This window comes from Nyctereutes procyonoides, unplaced genomic scaffold (genome assembly GCF_905146905.1).
Source record: "Nyctereutes procyonoides isolate TBG_1078 unplaced genomic scaffold, NYPRO_anot_genome, whole genome shotgun sequence".
Taxonomy (NCBI): domain Eukaryota; kingdom Metazoa; phylum Chordata; class Mammalia; order Carnivora; family Canidae; genus Nyctereutes; species Nyctereutes procyonoides.
Genome location: NW_026575135.1, coordinates 15064391 through 15083558, shown reverse-complemented (window position 1 = coordinate 15083558; position 19168 = coordinate 15064391). Strand labels below are relative to the sequence as shown.

General features: G+C 33.5%; 1 protein-coding gene across 1 annotated transcript; it reads left to right on the top strand.

The window, feature by feature from the left end:
- Positions 1-2588: 2588 nt before the first annotated feature.
- Positions 2589-3836, top strand: LOC129495025 (dnaJ homolog subfamily A member 1-like). Its single transcript, XM_055302323.1, has one exon. The coding sequence runs from the start codon at positions 2646-2648 to the stop codon at positions 3834-3836; it is 1191 nt and encodes a 396-aa protein (XP_055158298.1). The 5' UTR covers positions 2589-2645.
- Positions 3837-19168: the final 15332 nt, after the last annotated feature.

Genomic DNA, 19168 nt, shown 5'->3' with positions numbered 1-19168 from the left:
TTATACCTAATAGCTAAGAAAACATATACCTTTTTCTCCATTATGCAAGGTCCATTCATGAAAAATAATTTCATTAACAAAAAAAAAAAGAAAAAAGAAAAGAAAAATAGTCTCATTCAAAGCTTAAGGCAAAACTCAAAAAAATGAAAAAAAAATCATTAGTTGCAAATTAATTAAATTAAAAATCAAGAATATACATAATTTAAGAAGATTCTAATTGGAAATTAATAACTATCCCTTTATAAATAAAGGAATAATGTATTTTTAACGAAAGCATAAAGAAAAAGTAATGACAAAACTGTATAATAAATCTTGTGGATCTAATTAAAATTGGAGAAGAGGGGTGCCTGGGTGGCCCAGTGTGTTAAGCATTTGACTTCAGCTCAGGTCATGATCAGACCGGGATTCTGCTTCTCCCTCTTCTTCACTCAACTCCCTACCTACCCAGCTCATGTTCTTTCTCTCTCTCTCTCAACCTAAATAAAGTAAGGTCTTAAAAAAAAAATTGCAGTAGAGAACTTTTTATAATGCAACTTAAGAAATTAGAAAAACTAAATACAATGTAAATTTCAAAGAACAAAAAGAAATTATAAATAATTTTAAAATATAAGATCAACATATCCATAAAACTGAGCATCTTAAAAAAAATAAGATTCATTACCCTTTAACATTTACCGACTAAGATTGATGAAGAAAGAGAGAAGGCAAAAAACAGACCATATTAGGAAAGTAAAACATGTGGAAACCAATATTTTAAAAATAACAGATAAACTGTGATTTCTTTATCCCAATAAATTTGAAAACTTATACTTCCCAAGAAAACATAATATTTGTCAAACCTGACTCAAAACAAAAAGCTTTAATATTACTCTCATGTCAAAACCCAATATGATTTTTAAAAATTGTCCTATGAAAAATGGCAGGTCCAAGTAGTATTACCTACTAACATTCAAGGAACAAATCACGTTTACCACAAGTATTTCAAAGTCCAGAAAGGGAACATATCTGTATTACTTTAACCAAATCTCCTAACCTTGGTACCAACTCTAATAGAGACAATATTCAAATTAGAATTGTAAGCAAATCTCACATATAAACACAGATACAAATATATTAAATATCCTCAACCAAATTAAGGACAAATAAAGGTGATAATACACCTTGAATAATTTAAACTTACAGCAATTTATTGTTTTCCAGTATTAGAAAAAAATCAATTTAAAAGGATTAATTTGTTTGTGAGAAAATCAAGTAATCATCCCAATAGTCACCAAAATGAGGATTAAGGAATCACAATCTGTTCATTATTTAAAAAAAAAATGTACTAAGCAGAAAATAGAATGTTCTTAACCTGATAATCCTTAACTATTGCAAAACTTGAAACAAATACATAATATGAAATATTTAAAATATTTATGTTATTACCAGAAGCAAGTAAAAAGCATCCATTCTTACTGATATTATTTCATATTCTGCTGGAGACATTGTCTAGTGCAATAAATAAAGTAAAGAAAATAGATAAGGGGATGGGAAAAAACAAGTCAGTTCCTTAATTTTTAAATATTAAAATTAAAAATGGAGCATTTGTATACAAATTAATATTTGAAATTTTACTGCACTTTCATATTAAGACTACAAGCATTTCTAACAACTAATTAAAATATATCACTTTACATAGCTCCAAAAATTTTAATATACCTAAGAGGTAAAATCTAAGAAAATGTGGGCAAAAGTCATACAGGAAAAAAAATGCATTTATAATATTTATATATAATTTATATATTTTATGTATAGGTTATTTTTAGTATACATAAAATGTAATGATATATATTGAAAGCAATATTAATAAATCAAGAGATATCACATACTTGTAAATTAGAAAACTTAATACCACACGATCCCACATTTATAAAAAATGATATATAAATTCAATTTAATTCCAATCAAAACGCCAATAGGATTTGGTGGAAATTAACAAACACATTATAAATTTTAAGTTGTAAAAGGCCAAAAATAGTCTAGGAATTCCCAAAGACCAAGATACCCACCAGATAATTATCAAGTATCATTTCCAAAGATGCCATAATTATGGCAATATAATATGACAGTGATTTAAGTTAATCCAAAATATTTTCAACACATGACTGCACAATTTAGGACTGGGATTATACATAGGATTTCTATAAACTTACCAAAAAAAAAAATCCCATGAAGTATCAAGAAGATAAATGGACATACACAGGGACATGTGGGTGGCTCAGTCATTGAGCATTTGCCTTTGGCTCAAGTCATGATCCTGGGATCCCAAGACGGAGTCTCACATTGGGCTACCCTCGGAGTCTACTTCTCCCTCTGAATATGTCTCTGCCTCTCTGTGTCTCCCATGAATGAATAAATAAAATCTTTTTTAAAAAATGGAAATACACAGAAGCAATTTACAGAAAAGGGAATATGAAAGCCCTAAAATTATAGTATGATATCATGTATATAAATATAAAATTCATGCAACTTCAAATATAATTTTTAGGGAACTTTCCAGAACGTTCAGTGAGACGCGGAGGAGCGGCGGCTGCCCGAGCTGCCCCAGCAACGTGCTCCTTCCCGCTCCCCCACACCGGCTTCGGCCCTCTCACCGGCTGTAGAAAATGGTGAAAGAAACCACTTACTATGATGTTTTGGGGGTCAAACCCAATGCCACCCAGGAGGAATTGAAAAAGGCTTACAGAAAACTGGCCTTGAAGTACCACCCTGATAAGAATCCAAATGAAGGAGAGAAGTTTAAACAGATTTCTCAAGCTTATGAAGTGCTCTCTGATGCAAAGAAAAGGGAATTATATGACAAAGGAGGAGAACAGGCAATTAAAGAAGGTGGAGCTGGTGGTGGTTTTGGCTCCCCCATGGACATCTTTGATATGTTTTTTGGAGGAGGAGGCAGGATGCAGAGAGAACGGAGAGGTAAAAATGTTGTACATCAGCTCTCAGTAACCTTAGAAGATCTATATAATGGCGCAACAAGAAAACTAGCTCTGCAAAAGAATGTGATTTGCGATAAATCTGAAGGCCGAGGTGGTAAGAAAGGAGCAGTCGAATGTTGTCCCAATTGCCAAGGTACTGGAATGCAAATAAGAATTCATCAGATAGGACCTGGAATGGTTCAGCAAATTCAGTCTGTGTGCATGGAGTGCCAGGGCCATGGGGAACGGATCAGTCCTAAAGATAGATGTAAAAGCTGCAACGGAAGGAAGATAGTTCGAGAGAAGAAGATTCTAGAAGTGCATATTGACAAAGGCATGAAAGATGGCCAGAAGATAACATTCCATGGTGAGGGAGACCAAGAACCAGGACTGGAACCAGGAGATATTATCATTGTTTTAGATCAGAAGGACCATGCTGTTTTTACTCCACAAGAAGATCTTTTCACGTGTATGGATATGCAGCTGGTTGAAGCCCTGTGTGGCTTTCAAAAGCCAATATCTACTCTTGACAACCGAACCATCGTCATCACCTCTCATCCAGGTCAGATTGTCAAGCATGGGGACATCAAGCGTGTGCTAAATGAAGGCATGCCAATTTATCGTAGACCATATGAGAAGGGTCACCTAATCATCGAATTTAAGGTAAACTTCCCCGAGAACGGCTTTCTCTCTCCTGATAAACTTTCTTTGCTGGAAAAACTCCTACCTGAGAGGAAGGAAGTAGAAGAGACTGATGAAATGGACCAGGTAGAACTTGTGGACTTTGATCCCAATCAGGAGAGACGGCGCCATTACAATGGGGAAGCATATGAGGATGATGAACATCATCCTAGGGGCTGTGTTCAGTGTCAGACTTCTTAATGGGGCCGGTGAATAACACTGCTGCTGGCATTTTACATGCAGTAGTGGATGAGTGAAGGACTATAATCATAGCTCACTACTTGCTATTGTTTTTGTTTTAATATTCAACTATAGTAGTGTTTTAAAAGTTAAATGAAGAATAAACTCAAATATAAAAGCTCAAAAAAAATAAATATAATTTTTAGGAATTCATATATATGTGGTGACATTCTAAACACAGACAAAATATAAAACAAAATTGAGGCTAGCAGTCTTTTAGGAGAAACACAAAGGTGCTCTGGCTAATTTCAGTTAAGTATATGCAATATTTTTAATATTTGGTATCTAAATGCCACATGGGAAGATGAAGGGCTCTGTTGATCCAATTCTATGCCATCATTTTAATCACCATCTCTCCTTGCTTGCCTTTGGTATACACACGTAGATTGTTAAAATAGTTTTGACTGTTGTCTCACATATAAGATCACAACTGGGGTTAAAAAGAGTATGAATCATTGTGGGAATCAAAATGTGCTTATATCTGGAACATCAGAGGTCAAAGATCTATTTATGGATAGAGGTATATAGGTTACTTTCCTGAGATGAAGGAATTTTCTCCTTGAGGAATTAGAATACAGAAGAATTTCTTTTTTTTTTTCCAGAAATTTTGAAGTATTATTTTGAGAACTCAGGCCTTTTCTAGGGCCAAGTAACATGTATCTCAGATCAAACTTATCTCACATTTGGCTTTTAGTATTAAGGGGAAGATAAAGTCCATCAAGTCCTTTGTGTGAGATTTCTTTTGAAGTATTAGGTATTGATAACTGGAAATCCAAATTATTTTTCTAGATGGCTTTTCTTAAATTCTTTTCTTCGTGAAATGCTAGGGACCTGTTATTTAAGACTGCAACATGAAAATAAGAGCCAAAAATACATTCTGGTTGTTTGGGAGCAATGAAGTTTAACTAAGATCCAGTTTGTGAAAAATCTGATGTATAAAAATTGTGAGAAAGAACATACAGCACACTTTTCATTAAAATTCTTAAGGCTGAGGGAATGTGCCAACTGGAACTGAATTCATTCCACAGGATAAATGCTGCATTATTGAATATCTTCTTATATATCCATATCTTATAAATATAATGTTGCTGCCATGCAACTATGGAGATGCTCAATAAAAATCATTTCATCTGGAAGATGACCAAGTATGGAGCTCCTGCAGATAGAAACTATGGGGTAAATTGACACAAAGAAAGGGATTACGAAGTTTAAATGTGAGATGAAAAGAAGTTTCTTTTCTGCCATCAGCTTTTGCGATGTTTTCTATCCACTTTTTCTTTCAAATTCTTGCCAAAATTAATTTAAATTGATATTTGTTTTCCAAATCTAGTAATCTATGCATGTGATGCTTACTGGTCATAATCCTGTAGAAGAGGAAGGGTCAGTGGCAGAATTAATTCTGAGAAATGTGCTCTAGAAAAATTTTCCAATTCTTCTCTGGCCAGGACGTTACCACTACTGTTGATTACTGCATAAATAAATCCACTCTGCAAGCCCAGCAACCCTCTGTTTGTGACTCCTGCTATATCTATCCTGCTCTATTCCTATCTTGAAGAAAGGGCATGGTTCTCTGTATATCTAGAGTATGGATTTTCATTTCTCATTGTTCTTACCAGGGATACAGCATCTTAAATTCTGCTGGGCTACTCCACTGATACTGATTCTGATTTAGAATTTTTCAAAAATAGGATGTTTTTATGTTTCTTGATTTGATGCTGCTGCCAGAAATTGTTTCTGCCACTAATAGCAGAAGAAAGAAAATGACATTGATATCACTAATTTCTCACGCCCAGGGGTGTATCACTTCCCCCCACTAGAATTGCTTATAAAACCTGGACTTGATATAAGAGAAGATGTCTACCCCTGTAGTCCAAAGTTTGCCTCATATTCTGCTCTATTTTCCAGGATGATTAAGAACAGATTCATCCATTCTCTTCAGTTGAAAATCCTCTATCCCCAGTGTCTGAGCTATTTACAAGATTCCAATGGGGGGACAAAAGTACATTTCTCATGCAAAGTTCATAATTTTCTAAGGTAGTTGAATCTTTTAGTCAATTAAAAAATCCAGTACACTAGAAGTCTAGTATACTTTTGTCAGGAAATATCTTATAACAGGCATATATTCAAATTAGCCTAGGTCAATAAAAATGACAACTATTGGAAGGATTCAGAGATATTGTTCAGAACCCAGGACAGAAATGTGACAAGAATCCATGAGACTCTAGATCCAGGACACGGAATGTTGAGAACTGAGGCCATAATATGAAAACAGATATTTGATAAATTATAGCTTTGGATAGTGGAAACTCATTAATACTGCATCATGAATAGGTAAGTTCTTGGTAAAGTAGAAAACAATACATAACTGAGATGAGTTATGTCATGCAAGGTATCATCTTAGATGAAAGGACAGAAATAAGACTATCTTTTAATCATCAAAATTGTTCTCTAACCCCTCCTACATAAGAATTTCCTTGGTGCAGATGTATTGAAGGATTGACAGTTGATGCTCAAACTATCCATACATGTGCACATACACACCTCTACATTTAACTAATTGACTGGGTTTTTGTTTCGTTTTTGTTTTGCTCACTGTTTTGTGTCATAAACACAGCCTGCATTTTTTTTACAGCCTGCATTTTTTCTGTAGCTTTTGTTATTATAAATTTGAAAGTTGCTTGGATTTTCTTCTTTTAAGTTCCTATATAACGTTGATAATGTAGGTTTTCCAAGTACTACAAGACATGAAATAGTTATATTCTCTCCCCTCTCCAAAAAAAAAAAAGCTTCATGTTTGACATTGTCACACAGGTTTGATGGCTAAGTCATTTCACTATTGAACCTTAGTACTTCAGGTTAAGGGAATTTAGGTTATTTCTGTAGAAGAGGTAACAGTCATTCTGTAAGGGTTCTTGAAACCTGATGAAACCATCTAAGGGACAAAAATGAGGTCCAAGTGAAACTAACCTATTTTGATAACTGGAGGAAGGGAGGATGGCTAAGTAGATAAAGCATCATTAATACAGTTCTAAGTCAGGGCTCAATTTCACAAGAGATGACAGAAATCTAAAACCACTACTCTGTGTGTTTATAGAGTAAAGTTTTCTAAAGTTTTCTCATGAAGTATACAAAAAGTTTGCCTCCTCAGGAGAAGGTATTAACCTAAAGCCCATAAACATCCGAAACTTATAAGCAAGTTCTGTAGACATCTGTATTATTTTTCACACAAAGTTTGGCCTCGGTGAAAAAATGATAGCTCAGAGTTTCTACGAAAGCAATTCTAAAGAAATATTATTCAAACTCCCGTGGCCTTTGTCAAGTGATGAAAGAAGAACTTGCTAAATCCTGAATTATTATCTTTAAAAATGAGAGGAGAGTGATCACATTAAGATAAAGAAATGTTCAAAAGCTTATTGATAATGGAATATCCATCTATCTCTCCTGTTTTTTTCAGTAGTTTCAGGATTTTTGTATTATGCTCTTTCAGAACTATTTTTAATCCATCAGACAAAAATTCATTAGAAACTTCACCAGATGGAAGAATTCTGGTGTTTTGATCATTCAATATGGCATCTGGAAAGATCTAATACTTTCTAAGAAAACACAGCTTAAATAATAGTTGTGCCTTCAGTATAATCTGTAGACTAACACATGATAAAAAACAACACTGCCTATGGAAATGAAGTATAATGTATTACAAACAAAAAATAATTTTAGGAGAAGATATGGGGACGGGGGATATCCAGAGAGTAATACCTAGTTTTCTTATTAGATGAAATTATTGGGAAAAACATAACAGGAAATCTATTCATGGTACTGAATTTGTTCAGGAATTAATTTTATGGTTCTCAAAAAGATATATACTAAATTTTTACATTTCCCAAGTTATTCCATGCAAAAGGAAATAGTTGTCACAGTACATTTGTAATTTGCATAGTTGGCAATAATAAAAGAAAGATCTTTCAAGGTATATAGAGATGGTAAAAGAACACGGAATGGTGCAGTTCAGCCTTGGGATAAATAGGAAGTTAGTCACAAATATGCCTGGGCAATGGAAATACATTTTTGTAGAGGAAAAAAAAAGGTAAAGGTGTGTTTTTTATTGATACCAAGAGTAAGCACCACACAGGATGTTTGGAAATCTAATGATATATTTAAATAAAATAATCTTTAAGACAATTTTAATATAAAGCATGTCTAAAATATTTCTCTTGAATATTCCCTGGAATGTCTATTTGAGCATATCAAGTGATATGGATCACTACCTTACAGAAGACTTTTTTTTTGTTTTTAATTGAAGTACTTCATACAATTTTACATTAGATTCAGGTACACAGCATAATGATTTGGCACAGAGTAGGGCATTTTTGTCTTTGATTAGCTTTAATTTTAGAAGATCTTACATCCAAGATTGCACCAATACCAATATCTGTTCAACTTCAGATAAACACAAAACCAGAAAAGATGGAAAGATGGATATTGATGTCAACTACTGATTTGATTCATATCTCAGTTCTGGAGATATGAATGGATGAATGTTAAAAGCTGATAAAGAACTGAAAAGCTAGATAGAGAGAGTGACCTAAGATTGAGGAAAAGCAGCAACCTCTGGTAACAGTTGCTCATCACCATGGTCTTAAAACAGGCTATGGGAGAGCTTTTTTCTTTAACACATTGCCACAGAAAGATCCTTGCCACCTGCTGTTCTTTTGGGGTAGAAAAAGATACAAAAGTATCATCATGCTAGTACCAGAGTGGTTGTGACAAACAGGTAGCAATCAACGTAGGATGATTATTCTTCTCCTTACTTTTATTCAAGGGTTATAGCCAAACAAGGAAAATAGCTTTAATGGGAATGATTCCCTAAATCACCTAATGGGAGTGAAGCAAAAAAGGATGATCAAGAATATGATTATGTGAAAAGTCTTCCACTCATCAGAAGCCCTACTGTGAATTGCATGTAGATGAAGTGTATTAAGAATTTTAAAACACTGCATTTTTGACTTATCAATTATTTTTTCTATTCATGACATTGTATATTTTCTTTAGAATTTTATAGACTTTTTGTATGTGTATTCACAACAGTTATTCCATCATTGTTATATTTTCTATTTACTACTTCTAAGGACATTATATTCTATATAGAATTTTTTAGTTTAAATTCTTTTATCTCCAATAGTTCTCTATTAATTTCATATTGTTGTCTTAGTTTCTCATTAATCATTGCTTGCAAGAAAGTAACAACAACAACAAAAAAAGCTGCATACCAATTGATTCAGTTGATTTACCAAGGAAAGTAACTTCCTCTTAGGAAGGGAAATTCTTTTTGTCTCAGGTAAAGTACCTTAACAGAATAATGGGGTAGTTGAGCATGAAAAATGAGGCCTTCTAAGCATATCCCAGATGGAAATTACAAAAAAGTCAATTTCTCTATATAAGAAACAAACATGGATTTTTTTTTCTTTTTCTTTCCTTTTTTTATGGGGACAAAGGGAAAGCTGACAGTTGGTGCTGAAGAAAGTTAGCCTAAGAGACAAGGGACACCTGGGTGGTTCAGTTGGTTGGGTATCTGGTATGGACCCAAGAAAGAAAGAAAGGAAGAAAGAGAAAAGAAAGGACAAAAAGAAAGAAGAAAGAAAGAAGAGCAAAAAGAAAAAAGAAAAGAAGAAAGAAAGAAAGAGAAAGAAGAAAGAAAGAAAGAAAGAAAGAAAGAAAGAAAGAAAGAAAGGAAAGAAAAGAGAAAGAAAAGAAATCCAGGGAGAATTCACGAAAAGAAAAGAGAAAGAAAAAAAAGAAAAGAAAAGAAAGAAAAAAAGAAAAGAAAAGAAACGAAAAAAAAAAGAAAAAAAGAAAAAGAAAAGAAAAGAAAACAAAACCCAGGGAGAATTCTCTTTTATGTGTAATGGACATCTAATTTTAGGATAGTGATGTTTAATATAAGTTTTTTTCTTGCCTCATCTACTATTGTCATCTGCTGCCCCATACCTACAAAGAAAAACATTTGCACCACTAGTTTTGTTTAATAGTATTTATGGAGAATAAATGAGCATTTGTTGGGAAAATGGTAATAATAAAGAGGAAAGAGAAGATATTTCAAGAGGGGATTTAAGGTGGGCAGCATTTCTGAAACCAGCTTATAAAAGAACCAGTCATTCATATATATCTCCTATTATATTGAATCCTCCTGAAATTCAAATATTAGATAGTTGCAAAGTCAAATGATGATTTGATTATAGTTAAAGTGTTCTTATTTAGACATAAAGGGCATCCGCAGAATGTTCAAGGCTTAGAATCATCTGAAATACATTTCAGAAAAGAGCTCTTTAATTTTCAAAGAAAAGAGTTTTTGTTGCCTCTAATTTACTTTAACAAATGAATTGATCTGAAAAAAAAGTATGGCCATTAACTCTATTAAAGTATGCTCTGTTTATATCTTCAGAAACTTCTTTTTCATGGCATTTCCCTCCTATCCACACCTACAGTAGTCCCTCCTTTCAAGGTTTCACCTTCCATGGTTTTAGTTACCTGTGGTTAACCACGGTCCAGAAGATGATTCTCCTTCTGACTTACTGTTAGAAGGTCAATAGTAGCCTAACACTATGTCATGATGCCTACATCATTCACCTCACTTCACCCCACAATGTAGGCAGTTTTTCATCTCACATCATTGCAAGAAGGGTGAGTATAGTACAATAAGACAATTGGGGAGAAAGAGACAGAGAGAAAACATCCATATAATTTTTATTAGAGCATAGTATAATAATTGTTCTATTTTATTAGTAGTATTGATAATAACATCTTATTGTGCCTGATTTATAAATTAAAATTTATCATAGGTACGTATGCATTGGAAAAATCACAGTATTTATAAGATTCAGTTCTATTCGTAGTTTTGGGGTCTTGGAATATATTCTAACAGATAAGGGGGGGAATACTAGAAATACTATACTTGAATGTAAGTAAATATATTCATAACACATATTTTCCAAAACAGTATAACTAGGTATCAATTGGACAGCCTTTAAACTTTTCTAGTCACAGTTAGTCTTTCTTAGAATTTATGTAGGAGGGGTGTGTTTGTTTTTTAGAGTTTCCATAATAAAATACCACAGACTGGATGGCCTACACAACAAATTTATTTTCTCATTCTTTTGGAAGATAGAGGTCCAAGATCAAGATGTCTGCAGAGTTGATGTCTTCTGAAATATATGTCCTTGGCTTCTAGATGACATTGCCCTCTGTCTTCACCTGTTTCTCCTCCATGTGTCTGTGTCCTAATAATCTCTTCCTATATGGACATCAGTCATATTGGATTGGGGCCCACTTTAATGACTTCAGTTAACCCAAATCACCTATCTAATGTCCTTATCTCCAAGCACAGACACATTCTGAGATAACGGGGGTTAGGATTTCAACACTTAAATTTTGGGGGAGACAATTCTGACCAGGAAAATAGGCATATGAAATTAATTTATTTCACAGATTTAATTATTCATAGTATTAATGTAGTGAGTTTGGAACTCACAGCTTCGGTAGAGGAATAGAGGAATTTTAGCATCTGATGCTACTCTGGTCTGATTATATTCTAGGACTACCGTGAAGATATACTGAAAATTCTAACACCCTGGAGGAGTATAAAATCCCATTTTGTTGCTAATCTTCCTTTCATGGAAGTTGCTTGCCAGCTCTAATTTTGAGTGAACGTATTAAACACAATGGTGAAAAAAATCAATTAAAAAAATCTACTCTCCATACTATGAGTGTCTCTTTCCGTGTGTTTTCTGACCTAACTCATATCCCACCTACACACAGTTGTTTGTGGCTTCTGTTTTGTCAAACTGTTAAGGCAGTCTTAGTTAAAATCATCTATTTTTTTTCTATTATTCTACTTTGACCTTGGCTTCAGCTCTTATTCCTTAAAAATTGGAATATGGAGGGATATTTCTCTCCTTCACAACACAATTCTTTTGTCAGGAATTTCAAAATTTCCTCAACGTTTGCAGTTATGAGTTTGACATTATTCTGTAATTTCCACACTGACTTTTTTCATTTTCTATCCTCATACTTCGTAATTTGGTTTGGTTCTTATATGCACTAAAAAAAAATTATACTTGCTCTGGGCTATTATTCCCCAGATTTCTCCCTTTACAAAGCTTATCTCTACGTGGATGCTCTAAAGAGCACCAAAATGTTAGCATTCAGGTTCCTCATTCCTACCTTTCCCCATTTATATCACAGTTCTTGACAGATAGTAATTTAGCAAATAAACTTTGTGAACACGTGGTTGTTTTGAGTTAAAATCATTATCAGGGAACAAAATTCCTATCAATAAAATTAAAATCTATATCAATCAATACCAGTCCACATCATTCCCCTTTAATGGATTGCTTTTGAATTTCAAACTTTTTTTTCTTTTCCCAATTTAAATGTAAAGCTTTTATAGCCGGGTACTAACATTTTCAGTCTTACTCCCAATATTTTCCCACCTTTCTTCTTTTGATCCAATAATATATATCAACATTGCTTCCTTTCCCCCAAAATATTTTATCCTCTCCTTCCCTGGTATTTTTATCATACCTTTTATTTGATCTGAATTATCGTTTTCTTCCATTGTATCTGTCAAATATTCTTATAACCCCCAATGTCCCTACTGAGGCAGGTAGCCTAATGACATGTTTCCAGTCCATCTTCAATAATCTGAGCCTAATATCCCAGTGGCATCTACTAGAAAAATGTTGGGTTCTACTTATCTTTATGAGCAGAAATCAGCATTAACTATGGACAACAGTATAATTCTTCCAAAGGAATTGTATTTGAAGTCTCTATTAATTCCTCTAATCAGAGTTGACTCCATTGATCAGTGAAGTTGCGCAGCATCCAGCACTTAAAAAGGCCCTCCACTTTTTAAACTTTCATAGTTTGTTGTCATCACTTAAAAATCATCTTTGAATTTGAGTTTTATAAATGGAGTCAATAGGGTCAGATTTAAATGAGAGCATTGCAGCATCTGGGGCTGGGCAAGGTAGCCGCCTCCTTGGCTCTGGCAGGTTAACTCAATGGTGTCTTCCAAGGGGACTTGATGGAAAATTCTCACCCATTACCCAGCCAAATAACTGAGTGCATCCCAGCATGCACATTACAATCCCTGGGGTGTCTGCATGGGTCAGGGTTATGAGCTCTGGAGAAAAAGAAACTGATTTCCTGCTCCAAACCAGGGCCCTACATTTTCATTTGGTACTGGGTCCCTTAAACTATAGAGCCAACCATGCCTCAAATGAATCATACAGCAAAAAATCACTCTTTACCAATTGTTCTAAAATAACAGGGGGAAAAGAGAAAAAAATAAAGTAATAGGAACCCCTTTTTCCCCTAGATACTCATAAAGTTCAACATTTAAAGTTAAGAATAACATAGAAGGGTAAGAGGCACTCTACATCCACTGTTTGCATTTTTTCTCTTAAATGGTTTCAATAAATAGCATTACTCTGTTAAATTGATTTAATACAGTTCTGAAGGTAAGATCTGTACATATTTGAATAACTAGAAAGCATATAAGTCTAATCTGACTAAAAGATAAAGGTTCTCTATATAAAAGTTGAGAAGAGATATTTCAGCGTAGTGTGGTACACAGAACATATGCCCAGATTCTGGACCTGACATTTTCTAGATGTGTATTCCTCCAACATTATTTGGTTTCCAAATATAGTGTGTGTGTGTGTGTGTATAAATTTGTGTGTAAATAGATATATTTGTATATATATTTAGTATATATGAGTATAAATATACATATATATTTGTTTAAACCTAAAAATATACCTGAAATAAAATAGATGCTAATTAAACTGTAGCCACTTACTTACTCTAAAACAATTATCTTCTATTATTAGGAAAGTACATTGAGCTGTTAATTAGCTCTTAAAATATATATTACCTAGGAAATAGGTAATATTAGAAATAAAAACATTCACACAAAAGAGCAAAATTTATTTTTATAATTGAGTAATCCATTATTTCCAGGAAGATCTGTGGAAAGGGTAATAAGGCCATTATAGAGAGAGAAAAAAAGAAACAGATGAGAGGATCCCTGGGTGGCTCAGCAGTTTAGTGCCTGCCTCTGGCCCAGGGCGTGATCCTGGAGACCCAGGATCGAGTCCCATGTAGGGCTCCCTGCATGGAGCCTGCTGCTCCCTCTGCCTGTGTCTCTGCTTCTCTCTCTGTGTGTCTCTCATGAATAAATAAATAAATAAAATCTTAAAAAAAAAAAGAAGCAGACGATGTAACTGGTACATCATATGTGTTGATGGTTAGTGAGAATTAACGGAAGACTTTTTAAGGATATGGGTGAAGTCTTTGTTATATAGTAATGATAAATAGAGGAGGATCTATGAAGTAGTGCACTATGGTACAGGCCAGTAACAGATAACCCATAAAGCTGGCATAGGTCCAACAACTGTGTTATTCACCAGAACTAAGAACTCAACCCAAATATCTGAGATTGCTATACCACTTTTGCTGGAGAAAATGGGATAATAATGAACTATCACTAAAAATATGGGCAAACACTTAGATATGATTAATTATGTTATGGACACTATCATGTACAACATAAAAACTACTCTGAGACAGATACTATTAACATGCAGATTAGGAACCTAAGGCACAGAGAGCTGATTTGCATACTACCAAAGAGATTACAAGTGGAATAGCCAGGATTTGGACTATGATTCTTCATCTCCAGAACTTATGCTTTAACATCTTTATCACATTATCTAATTTGTATTGATTTTTAGTTTCCTAATATAGGTATTCCTAATTTCAATTTTTCCTCAGATAACATCTGGCTTGTACTAACTTGGATCTATTTCTCTTTTTCTCAGTCAACATGGGGAAATATGTAGCCAGAATTGCAAAACCATCATAATGCACTTTTTTTCTCCACAATTGTTTAGGAGTAATTTTTTTTTTCTTTCTCCCCTCTCAATTGCTTGGAATAGTGTAGTCATACTTCTGATGGCTTAGGAGCAATAAGACTATAGATTTCTTAAACATTTTATATTATACTTACTTTATGCTTATTTCACTCTGTGATTTGTTTTTTTTTTCCAGTGATATGTTAAATGGTGGTATTTGTTCAGAACTGATCAATAAAGAATTTTTCAATTACATAATTATTTTATAGTATTTTTCAATTACATAATTATTTTAACTTCAACATTTTTATAGCATGTTGTATAAAAAAAGGTAAAAGTATTCTAGATTAGATTTTGAAATTATTATTGGTTTGCTGAGATTGTACTGAGGACTCCACAGCATACCATTTGACAGGTGGTATTTATTTGATTGATGACATGAGAGAAAACAGAAAAAAACAAAGGCAAAGACAGACATGGCAAATGCGTCTGTATTTCACCTATGAATTTTAGTTTTCAGTGACTTTGACAGTTAAAATAATGCAAGGCGATTGTCACTGCATTCATTGTCACTGAATTTTTTTTTCAGTGTGTTCAGAAATTCATTTTATTTACATTGTAGCTAATGAGTTAGTGTTTCTAAACAAGATAGACAATAACAGGGTCACATGAGTTATGGGAAACAGCACAGAATGTAAATTATTTTTCTATCTTTGACTAAATATAAAAATATAGATTTTAATATTGGTATATATTTTTTAAAATTGAAAATTATTAAATACTTATTATGTGTCAGGAAATATGAGCCTTAACACTGAACTCTTTTTCTCTGCTTAAATTGCTTTATAATATATTTTCTTGATCTACCCTAAAAATATACTCCATCACTTTGTTCTTTATTTTTCCTTCTCTGACTTCATTAACATAGCCATATACTCCTTTTCTTTGACTGTGTTTTCATAAAAATAAGTGACTGTTAATTAAAAACCCTTTGTCCCCACTTCTCAGGAATCCGCCTGCCATAGCACTTAACCAAGCTTCTTCCACCAGACTAAATTCAGTAAGAGTAGCTCTGCTTCTCTTTGGAGAGGTGTTTCAGGAGCCTAAAACTTCAACTGAGGTGTGTGCACTGCTGAAATGTACTCAAATGGCTTGAAGATTTCACTGGTGGATTTAGATACATAGTAGTGGCTTTTACAGTATGTGATCTTGATATTCTATTGTGTATATTTAGCTAGGAGGATTGCTGAATTGTAGGAGATGCTGAAGCTGAATACAATCCTCCTTATGTAATGTTGAACAAAATAGCATGTACTTATTTTAAAGCTGCTAATTTCAATAAGTCCCAAAAAGCAATTAGGTGTGAGCTTCTAGCTTTACCTAGTTAGTGCTTGAAGGTGGGCAATAGAGATGAACTACCCCTACTTCCATTTGGGATTAGAAGTGAAGAAGAAAATAGTAAATATTCAAACGTAGATACATGTGGGTGTCCCCAGACACAAGATCCAGGGTCATATATGGTCTCACATGAATTCTAGGTTTATAAATTATGTAAGAGAGCCAAACATAAATTTTCCAATGAAAAATTGTTAGATTCTATTGAAACACAAATAAGAAGAAATTATGGCTCTCTCGTATTATTGTGACAATATGCCAATTTCTTAAGTCGAGTTAGTTAAAATACTCATGAAACAATTGTAAACCCAAAGGATAAGAAGGCAATTTAAAAGTCCTGAGATTAAAGCACTGCCTCTGGAAACCAAGTTTGCGAAATAAATCAACAGTAAAGTAGAGTGGATTCTATCTTACTGTCAGAATGTAAACAAAAAAGAACACAGAAGCACAGAAGATACATAAGCTAGAAATGGAGAGAGATCTCCTTAAGATAAATGAGAAAATATTAAGGGACAGATCAGATACATATGAAATGAAAAATGAGATATTTATAGTGAAATAAGCCAATATGTAGGAAAGTGTAGGCTTATTCACATTTAACTTTTTAAGGAAGACATTGGACAATGTGTCTTAATTAGTAACGTGCTCTGGGATAGGAAAGCAGCACATTCTCAGGGCAGCTCTCATTTGGTACAAATGTGGGATTCAAAAGAAAAATCGGAATTAAGTGGTCTGATTACTTTCACTTTCCAAGAGATAATTTGCACGTTATTTTCCCTCTATATTTTAAATAAAGTATTATAGTAAACATCAAATGTTTAAGTTGACTCAGTTTAAGTACAAAAGCCATGGATTCTGAAAGAATTTTGATGATGATAAATACTGGATTTTTTTTCCCTATTCACAATCCACCACTCAGATAACATTTAGTCCTGGAACATAATTTTCCTGGGAAGCTTATTGAAGGCTAAGATTTAGCTTTTTATTTGTTTCTTTCCTTTCTTAGTAGTTGGTAGCATGAGGCTGGTTTTATAATAATTCAATTTTATATTAAACTCTTTAAAAGTGATATTCATGTAAGACTTTCCATTGGATCTAAACAATTTCTGATGTCCTAAACTACTTACCACCACTCCATAGGGAAACACCTAAGACTAAAACTTTCATTTGAACCCTAGCTTTACCTATGTTCTGATCTAAGTTAATCGTATTATAAAATAAGCTAGAACTTGGCCTATTAAGCTAACGTCATCAATTCAATCCACCAGCCATTTACAGAAGCTCCTACAGCGTATATTTTTATTGATGCTTTCAGCATTTGATACTAATGCAAAAAGTGCTCAGTTAAGTTGTCACCAGATTCTTGCACAGAAATTGTGAGATGACAAATGGTCACTGTAGTTTGAGCCCATTAAGATTTTGTATATTTTGTTACTCAGCAATAATAAGTGATGAACGGAGCAAAGAATTTCATAAAAAGCTTTGGCTTGCAATTAATATTCTGCTTTGTTGAGTGAGCCTGAACCATGGTGTGAATTAGTTTACCCACTCTTGAAGTCCTCAATTCTAATACAATGCAGTAAAAAAAAAGCCTGCTGTGATTATAATCCCTCGTATCAGTCCTGGGTCTTAAAATCTACATAAATTTAGACAGGGAGAAACAACAAACTGAAACAACCATGCCACTAGAACCTATTCTTAGTCAATCCCAGTATAAAATTTTGTGTTTTTTTTTTTTTACATTTTTCTCACTGCTGTGAACAAGGTATTTTATTCCACATCATTATCTTTATTATCACTCTGATACATAAAGAAATCCATGATATTTCTGTATCTATTTCACAAAAAAGACTTCACTAAAACACTTAATATTTCTGATGCCTGTTTAGCTGATTGTCACATGCTTTTTAAGGTAGATAATCCTATCACCTATAGCATGGTGGAGGGTGGGAGGTGAGATACAGAGAACTCTTGTAATACTTAAATCTTCCGTAATTTTCTGTAATTGCATTACTAGTATTCAAAGAACATGCAAATAAGAATAATAATTAAAATCACACCTGAGAATAGCTTCGTTGTATACCTTTACTGTGGATACCTTTAAAGTCTATAGTTCATATGCTTACTTGATTGTTTAGTTTCTTTTTTATAAATTGAAAAAAATTAAGAGTAATAACCCCAACTCCTTATAGGTAATAATAATTTTATCAGTGGACTTTTTTAAGTTTTGGTTTTCCCTAGTCATCTCTTTTCTTTTTAAAACACTGGGACTGGAAGAATAAAATTCATGGGGCACCAACAGGATCTCCATTATAAAAGAAGTCCAACTGTGCTTTTGATCTTCTTTTCCATTCCTGTTTTGGTGTAATGCTAATTTCACCTTGTCAAAGCAGAGTCCGCAATTGTGACTTGACATCTGCTTTGGTTTTGATTTTATTCCAAATATTTTAGAAGCAAAACAAGTCATAATAAGCATAGAAAGTGCTGAATTTTATACTGCTAGCCTCTTGTCTTTTTCTTTGATAATTTAATAGGGAATTGCTAAAAATTTAAATGGAACTTAAGGTGGATACTGCTCCAAAATATCTTATTCTAAGATAGCAGTTAACTTCCAAGTTATTATCTACTCAAAGCTTTTCAGCTCCTGTATTAACTTAGCCAGATAGCACCAACACTAATCATATCCTTCTAAAAGTGCTCTGTCCTGTAAATATTGTAGAACAATAGTATTGTGATATAGTTGTACTATGCAGGTTGTCCCTTTCCATTTCCATTGTCACCTCCCTCTCTGTCAGCTGATCTTTGAAGTTGAAATATCTCTTGTCCTTTTTTGTGCCCCCACCCTTTCTTCTTTTTCTTTCCTCTCCCCCCTCAACCCTACTATCTAAATATTCCTACAAGAAGATCCTCCTATCCACTCCATTGGTTTAAATTATTTTTCTTTTAATTTTTTTTAAAGATTTATTTATGATAGTCAGAGAGAGAGAG